At 45.2% G+C, this 14,409-nt stretch overlaps 1 protein-coding gene across 1 annotated transcript; it reads right to left on the bottom strand.

Moving 5' to 3' along the window:
• Positions 1–9,060: 9,060 nt before the first annotated feature.
• On the bottom strand, positions 9,061–12,992 carry LOC111156776 (ribosomal protein L7). Its single transcript, XM_022517847.1, has 7 exons — positions 12,924–12,992; positions 12,017–12,125; positions 11,536–11,702; positions 10,191–10,328; positions 9,954–10,063; positions 9,444–9,653; positions 9,061–9,122 (listed from the first exon to the last, which is right to left on the bottom strand). Exons 1-6 carry the CDS (start codon positions 12,968–12,970, stop codon positions 9,445–9,447), a joined length of 780 nt encoding a protein of 259 aa, XP_022373555.1. The 5' UTR covers positions 12,971–12,992; the 3' UTR covers positions 9,061–9,122; position 9,444.
• Between the last annotated feature and the right edge of the window lie 1,417 nt (positions 12,993–14,409).

Genomic DNA, 14,409 nt, shown 5'->3' with positions numbered 1-14,409 from the left:
TGACTTTTGCCAATCAAAATGGCAAGGATCTTTCTTTAATACTAGACAACACAAGACGAGGTTCAAGGAAAAGAGGCACTCTCATAAGTTTTCAGCTTATGTATCAGTATATTATGTCCAGAAAGCAATCTAGCAGTATATATGTCCTAATAATTTTATATGCTTTTGACCCAGCAAATAATATAATAATTTATATAATATTATATATATATAATATAATACAGTAATTTTATATACTTTTGAGCCAGGGATTTATCCTAAAGGAATGACCATTGATACATACAAATACAAGGATGTCAAATCCTATATTTTTTATAATAGAAAAGGAAAAAAAGGCTGAAAATAACCCAAACATCAAAGAGCACTGGTAAGATTATCTTTATTTTTAGCTTTGTTTAAAGCAAAATAGTTTTCAAGTGAACATAAAGACAAGTTGCAGATTCATTGAGAAAGCTAGATATTTATTTACCCATAATGCCAGTCATTGTGCTAGGAGCTGAAATACAAAAATGATGAAGATGCAAAAGCATATAGTATGTTGGGGGAACAAAGTAAACAAACAATTATAGTTCATTACAATAAATATTAGTGATAAAGGTACATTTCAATTCTGTGGTACAACAGAGCGTTTGCGAACCTAGCCAGATGGGGGAAGTAGGAGTTTTGCTTTTGTTTTTTAGCAAGGGATGTTCAAGCTAAGTCCCACAGGTTTTTAGAAGTAGAAATTGACTGCGACGGTCAATAGCCTGAATGTTTACTTACACTCTTGCTCCTCCAGAGAATAGAATTGTTCCTAAGAAGTGCCTACCTCCCTGTGATTGGAACATGAGTGAGCGTAATGTGTAACACTTTCTGCAAGAAGCCTTTAAAAGGCAGGTCTGCTTTCTCTGCACCTTCTTCTCCTTGCCACAGGTGAGATAATAGGGAAGTGCTAATGAATGGCAGAGCCTGGTCTTACAAGCAATTGGAAGAAAGCTTCCTGCTGACCAGGACTATCTGCTTTGGAATTGTTATGTGAGCAAGAAAGAAACTTACCCGTTAAGTCACTAAGATGTTGAGGTCCATTTGTCATTACAGCTAGCAACAGACTAATACATGCAATTTTTTATTCCCAAGTGTGGTATTAGCTCACTTATTCAAATACATTCACTAAAGCATGTTTGTACTGTGTGCAAATCAATATGCCACGTGCATGACAGCTATGAAGAAGAATAGAGATTCTGGCTTTACAGAATTTCCAGTGCAAAAGGAAAAACAGCAGCCACTCACACAACTGTAATATAAGGCAACGTGTGACATTACAGCCCGAGGAGGGAGCGATGTCTCACATCAGGACAGTTTAAAAAAGGCAGATGTCATTTTCAAATGGAAGTTCAAAAAAGACTTGGAAGAGGCTAGAAAATGCAGGTATAGACATTCCAGGAAAAGATACAGATGTGAAAGATGCCTCAGAGAATGGAGCAGGATTCAGATAAGGGCTCTGTGAGAGAGAAGGAAATGACACTTTGAGGTGAGATCACAGACAAATCTGAATGCTAGCCCAAGTGCTTTGCACTTCTGTGAGCAATGGGAAGGCACTGACGGACTCTGAAGAGAGGTGTGGCACATTCAGGTACGCTTTAGGATTAATCTGGCAGAGACTGGAACCAGTTGAGTCCACTATAATAATAATAGTCCAGAGTGCTTAAATTAGACTAGCAACAGTGGGAATACAACAGCTGATTGAATTTAGGAGGTTCGGCAAAGAAAAAATGAGTCAAAGATGACTGAGACTGTGAACTAGGGTGACTAAGAGAATGAAATTACATTCAAAGAGAAATTGCTAGTCTGGGGATGGAGAGCAACAAAGAGCTCGATTTTAAGTAAAATGAGTGGCAGACATCCAGGTGGAGCTACAGAACCTGGGTCTAGGCTGTAGGAATTGGGGACCGTAGCTTCGGTTGGGAGAAGAAATTTTAAGAGTCACCTATTCACTAGTGAGAACTGAGGCCAGAGACTGGATTAAAGTTGCCAAAGAAGACTTGAGAGGCAGAAGAAAGCCAGATTTCCTTAAAAGGTCCACAAAGCAGGAAGAGAAAGAAGAGGCTGGGAGGTGACTGGAGAGGCAAAGAATACAGAGGAACCAGAATCATAGGAAGTACTGGACCATATCCAATTCTACAGAAGCTCAAAATGGAAGGAACAATTAGCAACACAGCAACACCAAAAGTGCAATCTCATTTAACCCTCAAAGAACCCGATAAAACACAATTCCCAGTCAGTTCCTGACCAGGAATTCCCACCCAACAAAGAACACATTTTATTCATCTGAGTAAAAGGAGCCCGGATTCTAACCTTGATTCTGCCCTGCAATAGCTGCATAACCACAGGGTCATGAAGAAAATAATAGCGCCTCCGATTCTCAGAGGGTTAATGAGGATTAAATTTCAATGCACGTAAAGTGTTCAGCATGGTGCTGGACATGTAATAAACACTCAATGAGTGGAAGCTATTGTTTTAACTGTTTTTAAATAATAATAAACACAGATATTTCATAACACAGTCTGTTGATGGAAATGTCAATCAGTAAAGATGTTTCAGAACGCAAGATTCCACCAAAACTTTTTAACATACACACATGTGACCCAGCAATTCTGCTTCAGGGAATTCATTTTACAGAACTGCTTTCCATGTGTAAGAATGTTCATTGTTGCATTGTTTGGAATAAGGAAAAACTGGAACCAATCTTAACGAGGAATGGTTACATAAATTACAATACATCCGTACCATATGATCACACATTCGTATGATGCAACTACCCTATCAATGCAGACCTAAGTAAACCGCTATAAAGTTATTTGTCACATCTTTTTAAGTGAAAAAGACAATTTCTAAAAAGAATCCAGATATGATTCCTATGATGATCCAAAAAAAACGAAAAAAAAAAAAGAAAAAAGAGTAGAAGGATAAACACTAAATTAACTCTAAGAAGTGTTAGAAAGAAAGGAGAAAAAGGTAAAGAAAGGGCCTTTACTTCTAACTCTATATTCTTCTCTATGAATGAGAACTACTAAATGTGTTATAATGTAATTTTAAAAATGTAAGAAAAGAAATGTCAGAAGTATTTTTGAAGAGATGCCACTGTAACAGAGAATTTAAACCCATTAGCAATGTAGATAAAAAGTCAATGAAGATGGACAAGCAGGGATTTTTGTGCTTCAGAGAGTACAATACCTTGAAAATGGTTGCAAAGTTGCATTTCTCTAGACAGAGGCTCCAGTTTTCACGCCTATGGCCCCCAAAAGGTTGTAGAGGTAGAATGACCCATACAATAGAACAGACACAAATCTGTTCTAGTATGTGTAATCCCTCATGAAAAAAGTAATAAACACACAAACTATAGGTAAATCAGAAATGGCACAAAGCAAAATTGGCATGAAAACGGAGCCAGAGCTAATTAACAAGGTCAGTGTCCCAAGTCCTGCCCCACATGGCTGGGTTCAAGAGGTACAGCAGCAGCCAAAGGCAGAAGAGAAACAACCCCTTCCCCACACCGCCCTTTAGTTTGAACCCTGAGCCGGCTGGAGGGATAGCCTGTAAGGGCGTGTCCACCTGACGCAGGGATGCTCGCACTAGCCTGTACAGAGCTTGAGGAGTGCTGAAACACACTCTGGCAGGCAGGTCCTCGTGTCCCGTTTTCAGTCCCATCTCTCTGCTTCACCCGACCCCGCCGAGCAGCTTTGGCCTGGTCCTCAGCCACTCCTTGCCTGCCAGCCACTCCTTGCCCGCCAGCTCCCCTTAAAGTGTATCGAGAGAAACTTTGGAGTGATTCATGTGCCTCCCTGGGCTAGCTTCCCCTGCCCGGAAGGGGGCCTGACCAGCTGACTTCTGGTCCCCACCTCCCCTTCAGCCCTGCCCTGCAAGGTCCCCACGCCCCCTCCCCACCCCCCACCCCTCCGTTCCTGCTACGCCGGGGGTCCTCCGACTACCCGCACTCACTGTCCCCGCAGCTCCACCTTGGAGGAGAGGGGCTTCTTCGAATGCCTGGGCCGTGTGGGTGGTGCCCAGGTCTGAGGCTCCAGCAGCGGGGTCAACGGGGGCAGGGGACAATGCGGGAGCCAGTGGCCGCCCTCAGCCCAGCCTAGCCCTCGGCCCCGCTTGGCCCGGGCACAGGGCTGGCCGCGGCGGCGGGGCAGGGAAGGCGGCCCAGCGCTTGTGCGGGCTCCGCTCTCAGAGCGAACATGCTCGGCTCCCGGCAGCCCGGCGACGCTCCGAAGCGGAGCGCGGCTCGCCCGCCACTCAGCCCCGCCCGGACCGGCGAGCCGCACCGAGCCGCACCGGTTGCAGCAGCCCCGCCCGCCCAACACGCGCCGGTTGCCAGGCGCCAGGAGCTTCCGGGCTGCCTTACGCTCTCGGGTCACCAGCCGCTCCAAGCAGGGACTGACGATTAGGGTGCCCCGCCAGGAAGGCCCCTGGGCGGCTAGAAGGCTGCTTAGGACTCACTCGGCAACTACTATAGGTGCCACCACTATATAGGGGCACCTGCAGGGGCACTGCTACGGCGGGTGGTGGAGGGCGGAGTGCAGGTTGGGAAGGAGCTGAAATGAGGCTGGGTGTATGGGAGTCAGACATGGCCCAAGTTCAGGGAGGCACGAGATTTGCGCCAGGCGCCTGTAGAGTGGGTAGTGGGCAGTTAGACAAAGTGACGTTCAGGTCTCTGGGTTGCATTTTTAAGATTCAAACTAACCAGGCTCTCCAGAGTACTGATGAGTGTGGAACTTTCAAACAGCCCAGCAATACCTGCTATCTCAATGTCAGGTTAAGTGACCTAGTCATCCCAGAGTTCCCTCACCATGCCCACCCGAATTCCATGTTCTAGGTCTCCTTTGTCTAGGTTCTTTGGTGAAAGCTTAGGTCCCCTCCCCAGTAAGGAAGCCTAGCACCCTGACTTGCGTGATAGGACCTTAGCATCTATACTTTTGCTGAATTACACCATCTAGCTCCATTTCATGACCCCAAATAAGGCTGCAAGTTTAGCCCTAGTAATAGATGGTTTCAGATTTTTCAAAACTGAAGCTGCTTTCAAACACACCACTTTTCTGTGTTCATTAAGTTCCACATTCACATTTCCTAGTTCCTCTGGTTAAGAAAACTCTAATCAGGGGCGCCTGGGTGGCTCAGTGGGTTGAGCTGCTGCCTTCAGCTCAGGTCATGATCTCGGAGTCCTGGGATCGAGCCCTGTATCGGGCTTTCTGCTCGGCGGGGAGCCTGCTTCCTCCTCTCTCTCTGCCTGCCTCTCTGCCTGCTTGTGATCTGTCAAATAAATAAATAAAATCTTTAAAAGAAAAAAAAGAAAGAAAACTCTAATCAGATCTGGAACCTAATACTTATCGCATCACTTACTTGTGTGATCCTGGGGGAAGGAAAGTTAACCCCTCACCTAAAAAAATGGGGATAGTGGTATACTTACCTAATGAAATAGGCTGCACATTAAAATGACGCAGAGAATTTTAAAAGAGAAAGGCATGGGACCCATCCCCCCAACTAATCGGTTCTAGGATTGCTCTCAAAGTGGAAAAGGGACCAAGGATTATATAAAGTGTACACTAGCAGTCAATACATGATTTGAATGTTTATTATTAAATGGTCTGCTTTTGAGTCTGCTGTCATATCCTCTTGGCTGTCACATCTGCCACGACACTGCCTCCCAACTCTTGACTCCTGCTGTTCTATCACCAGTTGTCCAAATTCTACCTCCTTTGTGAAATTTCCCAATCTGCACAGCATGAACAATTTCCTATACTCCCCTAACATGCTGTTCTATTTTCACATAATTGATCCCTACATACTAAAACTCATCTTTGAGTCCTTTACAGTAATATATGTGCATGTATACATACATACATACATACATGTATTTAATCTCCATGAACCCACAGTGCAGCCCCCAACTCCTCTGACCATTCACCAAGGACAATGTGCCTGCAACTGGAAAATTAAAACTTTAAATTCCTATTGCTTTCAAGAGGTTGATTCAATCAATAAAGCAAAAGGACTGCAAAGCACCAGGCACTCCCTATTCTAGGTGCTAGAACAGAGAAGGCAAATACTCAAACCTTATAGTGGTACATATATAGTGGTATATAGTACTGTATGTACTCTCAAAACCTTGAGTGGCTGTGAAAAGCAACAGGAATAAATGGAAAAGTATTTCAAGGAGTAAGAAATGCTGTGAAAAATACAGGGTTATATTAAGAAATGGGTCATAAGAACTTTTTCTAGAATTACCAAGTAAAATACACAGACCTGAGGGCCAAGTGTTCCAGACACAAGATTACAAGGGCCAAGAGTAATCAGAAGCTTGTCATTTTTAAGAAACAAGAATATATATGGTTGGGAACTAAAGATCAAAGAATGGCCCTCCCAAACATTTCCCTGCCATAATTCCTGGAATATGCTGCCTACAGACGACTTTTGCTGATGTATTTAAATCAAGGAATTTGAGATGTGGAGACTATCCTGGATTATCTGTGTATCTCAATTTGATCACAAGCGTCCTTAGACTTTGAAGATGGAAGAAGGGGCTACAAACCAAGAAATCCAAGTGGTTTCTAGAAACTGGGGAAAAAAAACAAAACACCAAGAAACTGGGTTTTCCTCTAGAGCCTTCAGAGGGCAGGCAGGCCTGATGACAACCTGACTTAGCTCTGGGAAACCAATTTTGGACTTCTTACCTCTGAAATTGTTAAAGACAATAAATCTGTTTTAAGTCCCTCAAGTTTGTAATTTGTTACAACAGCAACAGGAAACAAGAATTTAGTGCCTACTCTGTATCAAGTACTAAGTTGAAAGGATTAAAAAGCTGGCCTTAAAAAGTTTTAACCAAGCAAGGGGAGACATCTGTATGAAAGCAACGTTTTGGCTGGTTCGGTATCAGTCTGTAAAGAAAAGCAGTGGGGGCAGAATGCTGTCAGTCTTCCCCTACAGGTGGTTCCAACACCCCAGAAAGCTGACACATCCTAGACATCTCTGTAGCACTTGTGTTATGTCTAGCTTACTAAATAGACTGACACATGAAAGCATCGGCTCTTTTCCTTTGTATGACCCTGCTAGACGCTCAAGATATAATATACAGTAAATAGTACTTAGCACTTTGAGCTAGGTGTGCTCTGAACACCTGACATCTTTATCAAAAAGCAGTATGAGGTAACAGCTGCTAAAGATCAGTGAATGCAACAACTAAGCTTCATGACTTGAAGACAGGTAGCTAGTTTAAGATCTTAGAATGCTGGAATGTTGAAGGGCACAAAAGTAAGTTTACATAAGTGAGGTGAATTTTTGTAGAACCAGCTGGGTGGGGACCAGGCTTTCAAAGATTGGTTAGCCTTCTAGGGAACAGTCCCTTATAGGTGATACCATCTTTTAGGAGGTGGGTTTTCTAAACAAGGTGTTAACCTGCATTTCAATAGGTTCTAACAGTTCACAAAGCATTTTCATACACCTTTTAGTCCTCACAATCCTGTGAAGGCAGACCAATTACCTACTCTACTCCCTAGGACCTAACAGCAGAAATTACCACCCTGACATGCCTTCCTCCTTTCCTGCTTTGCAACTCCCTAGGTTCCTTTATTCTGAAGCAAGCACTTTAGACTGCTCTATGGCAGTATTAGATGTCTGCCAACTCCTCCCTTACTCCCAAACTCTCACATGGTTGTTTCCCCATCCTCTGGGCCTCTGGCCCCAGTCAGAAAGTAATTTGTACGAACTGAATCTCCCCGACTGAAACATGTCCAGAAAGGACATGTACTGCCAATATACTGTTTATCCTACATATTCCCACAGATGTTCCTATCCCTCCACCAGCTTCAAAAAGTTTTGCTTCTTTGGGTAATGTGTCCATTTGTGGGCTATAAACAAATGTACCACTAACTACTGATGGTAGGCATTTACTGAAACACCAAAATTTCTTGCAAAACACTAGTACACTCAGTAACATGTAATACTGACTTGACAAACTCAAGAACCTTCTGAAGATGGTTCTAAAGAACCACCACACCACTGGCACAATCAATGAGGACTACAAAAACTTTTTATATGTACTTTGCATTATGTTCTACACTGAAAACTATCAGTTCACTAATCTAAGTGAGATACATCCAATACATACGAATATCACTTATAAAATAACAAACCTTTTCACGTTTTTGCTTGTTAGTGCTATAGGTGCTCCAAAACAACTTGCATCTATGAGCACTAATTTCATTTTTTTCCTTTATAACATCAAAATGCATAACGGATTAAAATCTCACCTAAATATCCAGAAGATGCAAAACAAAAAATGGAACACAAAAGGAAAACACATTCACAACAGTACTTTATAGAAAAGCCAAAGCCTCAGAGGACAGAACTTCAGCAACATTATTTTTCTTTATGAACTTTTTATTACCTTACCTATAAAGCATGCACAAAAGCCTATGAAATAGGCTTCCTGAGAAAAGACCCATCTTGGCTAACTATGTGGCACAATGCAAAAGTGAAAAATTAAGATATATTCTTCGTACAGAAGAGTCTTTAATAAACCTAAGTAATGTTTTCCACCAAGATACAAACACGACCCTAGTTTTACACACAAAGACTGTTGACTTTTAATTTTTTTAAAAAATTTGTTAGAGAGAGAGGGAGAGCGAGCGTGCACACGCAAGCACAGGCAGACAGAGTGGCAGCAGAGGCAGAGGGAGAAGCAGGCTCCCTGCTGAGCAAGGAGCCCTGTATGGGACTCAATCCCAGGATGCTGGGATCATGACCTGAGCCAAAGGCAGCCGCTTAACCAACTGAGCCACCCAGGCGTCCCTTGACTTTTCATCACACACTTAAGACTTGCTTTAATAGTTGAGGGACAGGGGCACCTGGGACTGAGTCCCAAGTGGGGCTCTCTGCTCAGTGGGGAGCCTAATTTACCCCCATCTCTGCCTGCTGCTCTACTTGTGATCTCTGTGTCAAATAAATAAAATCATTAAAAAAAAAAATAGTTAAGGGACAGCAGGGTCAGGCTAGCAAAAAAGTCACCAAGATGACAACACATTTCCATTTGAGAGTAGTCCTTTATTAACTGGCCCGATTACAAAAATAATCATAGTAGATACCTGAAAAGGGGGGGAAAAAAAGCTCATTAAAGAAACCACCTTAGTAGATTACAATTAACATAAATCAAGAAATTTTAAGAAAGTGCTTCAGAAAAAAGTGCTTAAGAAAAAAAACCCAGGCTTTTTTTTTTCTTTCCTCCATAAATATCCACAAAAAGAGTAATCACACCAACAGTAACCAGGTAAGATGACTGGCTTTCCGCCCCTTAAAACTATTAGAACCCAACCCAACACTTAACAATATTTACCCAAGAAGCCCAAGATCACCACCACATTTACTCTTATTATTAAGTAAACTTTTATTGAGATTTAGCTGCTCACCTTAGTTCATTCTTCGAATAAGCCTATTGATCTGGTCTTCCCTGTTGCCAGCATCTCCACCTTCCACAAAATGGGTGGTCTTTTTCTTCATCCCCCCTCGTGGAGAAGATAATTTGAAGGGCCATAAAAAGTTGTTTGCCTCTTTGAAACGTTTTCCAACAGTATAGATCTCGTGAATCAGATCCTCCATGCAGATGATGCCATATTTACCTGAACATTTTAAAGATCATTAAAATCGTTAGCTGTTTTTATAGACTTTAGGATATTCAGCAAGGAAAATTACAGGCCATCAAACTTCAAATCAAGAGTAAAGCAGCAAAGAGGAAAATTCATGGCTGTATTTACAACGATGAAGCATGAGCCAATGAAATCATGACCTACGTTTTCCACACACTTGTGCATTGTAGGGAATATGGATAGATTAATAATAGAATGAATATACGGCAACAAGATGCCAGAAAATTGTCAAACTTTTCTAATAATCAAGTTTCTCCTATAGGCAGAACCTACCAAGAGATCGGGCAATCAATGTGTTATCTGTCAGGGCAATTCGCTTCTTGTTGATTTTGCCATAACCACGCTTGTAGATCAATTCATTCACTGACTTCAGGTTAGGGTATCTAAAATAGAAGAAAAAAAAAAAACAGATCTAAATAACCAAAGAATAGGATTATCACCATCTGAACATCTGAAATCCATCTTGCTAACATCCAGTTCAAAAGAACTCTTAGTAAAGGACAGACTTACCCCCATGCTATATATGGTTCCACAATCCTTAACATGTTAACTGAAGCCTTGTTGAGCTTAACAAAGGTGCCATTGAAGATTTGACGAAGGCGAAGAAGCTGCAACACCTTTCGAACCTTTGGGCTCACACCATTGATACTGCAGAGAAAAAAAAAAGACAAAATTCACTTAGCTTTATCAGAATTTTTATTTAGGAAACAAACCATTATAAATTCCGGACAAGTCCCACCTAAATAAACAGAAATCTTTTCATGTTACAATGACCACTGGCATTTTTCCTTTAGTTAGCTACTCTTGACATTTTAAACTTCCTGACCTATTTTTTTTAGCTCCTGAGTATTTATAAAGTTTGATTTTCAAAGCAAATAACATGTCTTACCTCATGCTGTCTAGAAATATTTAACTATGTTCTGCAGTTTTCAGCAATGTTCTTTCAATGTGAAATTTAATTATGAATTGATACTTTCATTCATTTTCAACAGGCTGGTTCTGAAGTACTTGTATTACCAAATCTTTTTGCCAATTATATATTTAACCTTAAAAACTAGGAAGACTTGATTTTATCCTAGAAAACTCATTGCTTTTGAAAACGGTGCATCACAATATGGCACATTTTCTATAAGGAGTTTTTTTCCTAGAGGCCAATTTCAACGTATTGTGGTCTGTGTGAATACCTTGTCTCACAGATGTTCTGCCTAACAATTCAACATCGGAACTTATTTCTTTCTTTCTTTTAAAATTCTATTTTTGACTGAGAAGGAGACGGTGAGAGGTAATACAAGCAGGGGGAGTGGGAAATGGAGAAGCAGCTCCCTGCTGAGCATGGAGCCTGATGGGGGGGACTCCATCCCAGAACCCTGGGATCATGACCTGAGTCAAAGGCAGATGCTTAACGACTGAGCCACCCAGGTGACCCAACCTTGGAAGCTATTTCTACTAGCTTACCTAGAGGCAGAATTTCTGTGGGTTTCTGGGTTGGTTCAGCAGCTCTTGCTTTGACCATAGCTACAGCCATGTTCTGTACACCAGCAACTTGCTATCTTATCCCCTGACCCCTTTACCACTTCATGCTGTATGCATCTTTGTAAGAGCACTTATGAACTTACACTCTAGCTTCTTTTGAAGATCATCTCCAGGACACGGAATGAAAATTCAAATGCTCAATCAGAGAACAGATAGGGCTTTGGGCACAACCCTCCATGTTCTATGCCCAAAATACCTTTGTTATGCCCAAATATCTTTATTCCAGTGTTTCGGAACCAAAGCCCCCAGAAGCAATGTCAAGTCTTGCTGAGACCATGGCGCTTTCCCTTCAAAACCAGAACGCAGTTAAAACTGAACTCACCCTCTGATCCTGATGACAAACGCCAACTTGGGTTCTGCAGGTACGTAGAAGTTGCCGGCTTTTCTCGCCATCCTCGCCATCCGAATCTCAGTCCTGTACATCTGTCTGTACTCCTTGTGGTAATGCTTAGCTTTCTCATAGATAAGCTTCCTCCTTGCCTTTCGAAGCTGAAAACCAATACCAGTTATTCATCGGATTTTGAGTTCCCAAACACGATTAGCAATACCAGTTTAACTATCCTACCTACTGCGACACTAGTTCCGCTAGAAAAACGTTCCCTTGAGAACGTCTTCCTCGCCACAGCATGCGTCAGTATCTCAAAGTGCAGACACTGCCTTCGTTGAAAAAGCACCTTAAAGAGCGAACGACCAAGCTCACCGGTACAGGCGCTGAAGTTAACAAGTCTTGCTGAGAAAGAACATCTAGCTCCCAATCCAACCACAAGGCCTTTGGGGGGAGAGTGCCTCAAAAGTTTACTTACCATCTTTTGAGCAAACTTCTTCCTCAGACGCTTGATCTTCAGCTCTGCGAAATTCCTTCGCTTCTTTTTCAGGGTTTCTGGCACAGCAGGAACCTTCTTTTTCTTCTCTCTGGCATCAGTGAACAACACCACTTTATTAGGAGTTCCAAGCGCCCACGACATCGCATTACTCCTCATCTGTACTGCGCAGGCCTCGTCATTTAGTACCACTACCGTCACTGCTTCTCAAAATCTCTATCTTCAGCTACTCTAGCTCCAGCACGCTATGGTAGACGCAGACTTCAGGGAGTTTCTACGCCAGGTAGCCTCGCCTTTTAACACGAACCCCTTCCCTTAAATTAGGAGTCAGGGACGACCATAAATTCACATCTAATGCACCGTCAGCCCCGGCCTCCGGGAACTGCAACACCTAGAGCCAAGTTAACGAAACGTACACACTGAGGAACGGCTGCGAGACATTATTCCTAGACTAACGAAGCTGAGTCTAAGGGCCTAGGATTCTCAGGAAAAGAAACGTAAAAAGCCTCCCAACTACCACCGATTCAGAAAGTCTAAAGTCCCACATGCTAACACCAAAAGCCTGACGACGGGGACGACTGGGCCAAATACCAGCTAAGCATGAACCCAACTAAAACGTTCTGCGTCTCCCTTTAAAGACAGGAATACCCACCGTTCCCGCACATACTCGGCTCTCACACCTCGTTCCCTGTTCATCTCCAAAACCTCCGCCCCAAGGCCGCCTGCATCCCATCTTAGCCCGGCGGCCCCACTAGTGTCACAGAGCGTCACAAACACACAAACAAATGGGTAAAGGTACAAGCTACCGCTGGATCGAGGGAGAGTGAGACAAAAGATCTCTGGTTTCGCGGATGGAGAAGGATTCTCAAGCGCACGAAGAGCAACTTACTCTGCACCCTCCATGGTTCCAGCCGGAAAAAGAGGAAGTCGGCGCATGCGCGCTGTCCACTTAAAGACGACAAGAGCGAAGCCCCACAACTCATAGGTGTCCCAGGATAAGCCAGAAAACAACTTGGAACTGAGAACTCGTCTTGCAGACGCAAAATTAGGCACTCCCCTGATTCTGCACCTTACGATCAAGTTTCGGGTAAAATTCGTATGAGAAAATGCATGCATCGATTACACTCTTTAAGCGATAACATAAGAGCAAAGAGTGCTGACACCTTGACTACTTGGGGTCCTAGTCCCTAGGCTTAGCTGACAGGGTACTTCTCGAATTCCACCCAGTACTGTACGCAAATGACACGCCGCACGGGGGCGAACTACAAATCCCGGCATGCAGCACTTTCATTGCCTACCCGGAGGTAGCGCAACGTTTGACTGGGACTGTAGGCGACCACTGCGGTGGTGATTTCAGCCAGGGAAAATAAGAGCCTTTCGGCCCACGTTCCAGAGGGCTAGCTGCGATTCTAAGTCGCTGTCAAGACCCGGCTTTCGACGGCCTTCTCGGCTCTCTGCCAGCCCTAGCCATAAACGGCACCCTACTGCCGCGCTGCCGAGGTCCTTCTCTCGGCTCCTCCAGCCTGCAGGGCTGTCTTCCTCAGCGCCTGATCGCAGGAGGGGCCGTCCAGCGTCCCACGTTTAACGAAAAGTGTCGAGATAGGGACTAGCGCGGACTCGACGGCAGGAGGAGGATGGCCCGGACACTGCCGACTGCCAGGCCTGGCAGGCGGAGGCTGGGACACCCCATGGCAGGGGGCGTGAGCCCCGAAGGGAGGCGCGACGAGGGCTGGAGGCTGCGGCCACGGCCATGTGAGAGGGGCTGCCCCGCCGCGGTTCGGCGGACGGCGGGCGGCGGGCGGGCTGGGGGCTGGGCCGGGGGCGGGGTGCGCCCGGGGGCGGGGAGGGCCGAGCGGAGGGAGGGCCGAGCGGAGGGAGGGCCGATGCCGCCGCCGGCTCTTCCCGGTCGAGGGTTATATAGCGCGGAGCGTGGAGCCCGCTCAGAGGCGGCCGGGAGCGCTCCGACTAGCAAGCGGCGCTTCGCTGTGGAGCCCAGTGCCCAATTGACAGCCGTGGGGAGTGCAGGGCAGGGGACTCGAGACCGCGGGGGCAGCTGCAAGCCGTTGGGCAGCGCTCGACTGCGCCGAGCGAGTCTCCCCTTCGCGGCGCTCCCGCTGCGCCGCACCCCACTCTCCCACCCTTTCGCAACTTGGGTCAAGTTGACAACTCCCGCGGCGGCCGGCGGGCCCGTGCGGTCTCCGCTGCGCGCCCCTCCCCCGGGGTGAGAGGGAGCCGCCGCGCCGGCTCCGGGGACACTCGGGCGGCGGCGACTTGGCCATGAGGGCAGCGCGCGCCGCCTAAGTCGCGGCTGTCACCGCCGCTGCAGCGGACCGACCGGCCGGCCGGGCGGGCGCTGCGGGACGGGCGGGCGACCG

Source organism: Enhydra lutris, unplaced genomic scaffold (assembly GCF_002288905.1).
Source record: "Enhydra lutris kenyoni isolate GAN:26980312 unplaced genomic scaffold, ASM228890v2 scaffoldscaffold49, whole genome shotgun sequence".
Taxonomy (NCBI): Eukaryota; Metazoa; Chordata; class Mammalia; order Carnivora; family Mustelidae; genus Enhydra; species Enhydra lutris.
This window is presented reverse-complemented; position numbering and strand designations above follow the sequence as displayed.

What these genes read in the sequence shown, in the direction of transcription:
- LOC111156776 (XM_022517847.1), bottom strand. Translation starts at nt 12,970, where the DNA reads ATGCGCCGACTTCCTCTTTTTCCGGCTGGAACCATGGAGGGTGCAGA. An exon ending in TTTGTCATCAGGATCAGAGG is followed by an intron (nt 10,329 to 11,535) that starts GTGAGTTCAGTT and finishes TTTTCTCTGCAG; the next exon opens with TATCAATGGTGTGAGCCCAA. An exon ending in ATTGATTGCCCGATCTCTTG is followed by an intron (nt 9,654 to 9,953) that starts GTAGGTTCTGCC and finishes TAAAATGTTCAG; the next exon opens with GTAAATATGGCATCATCTGC.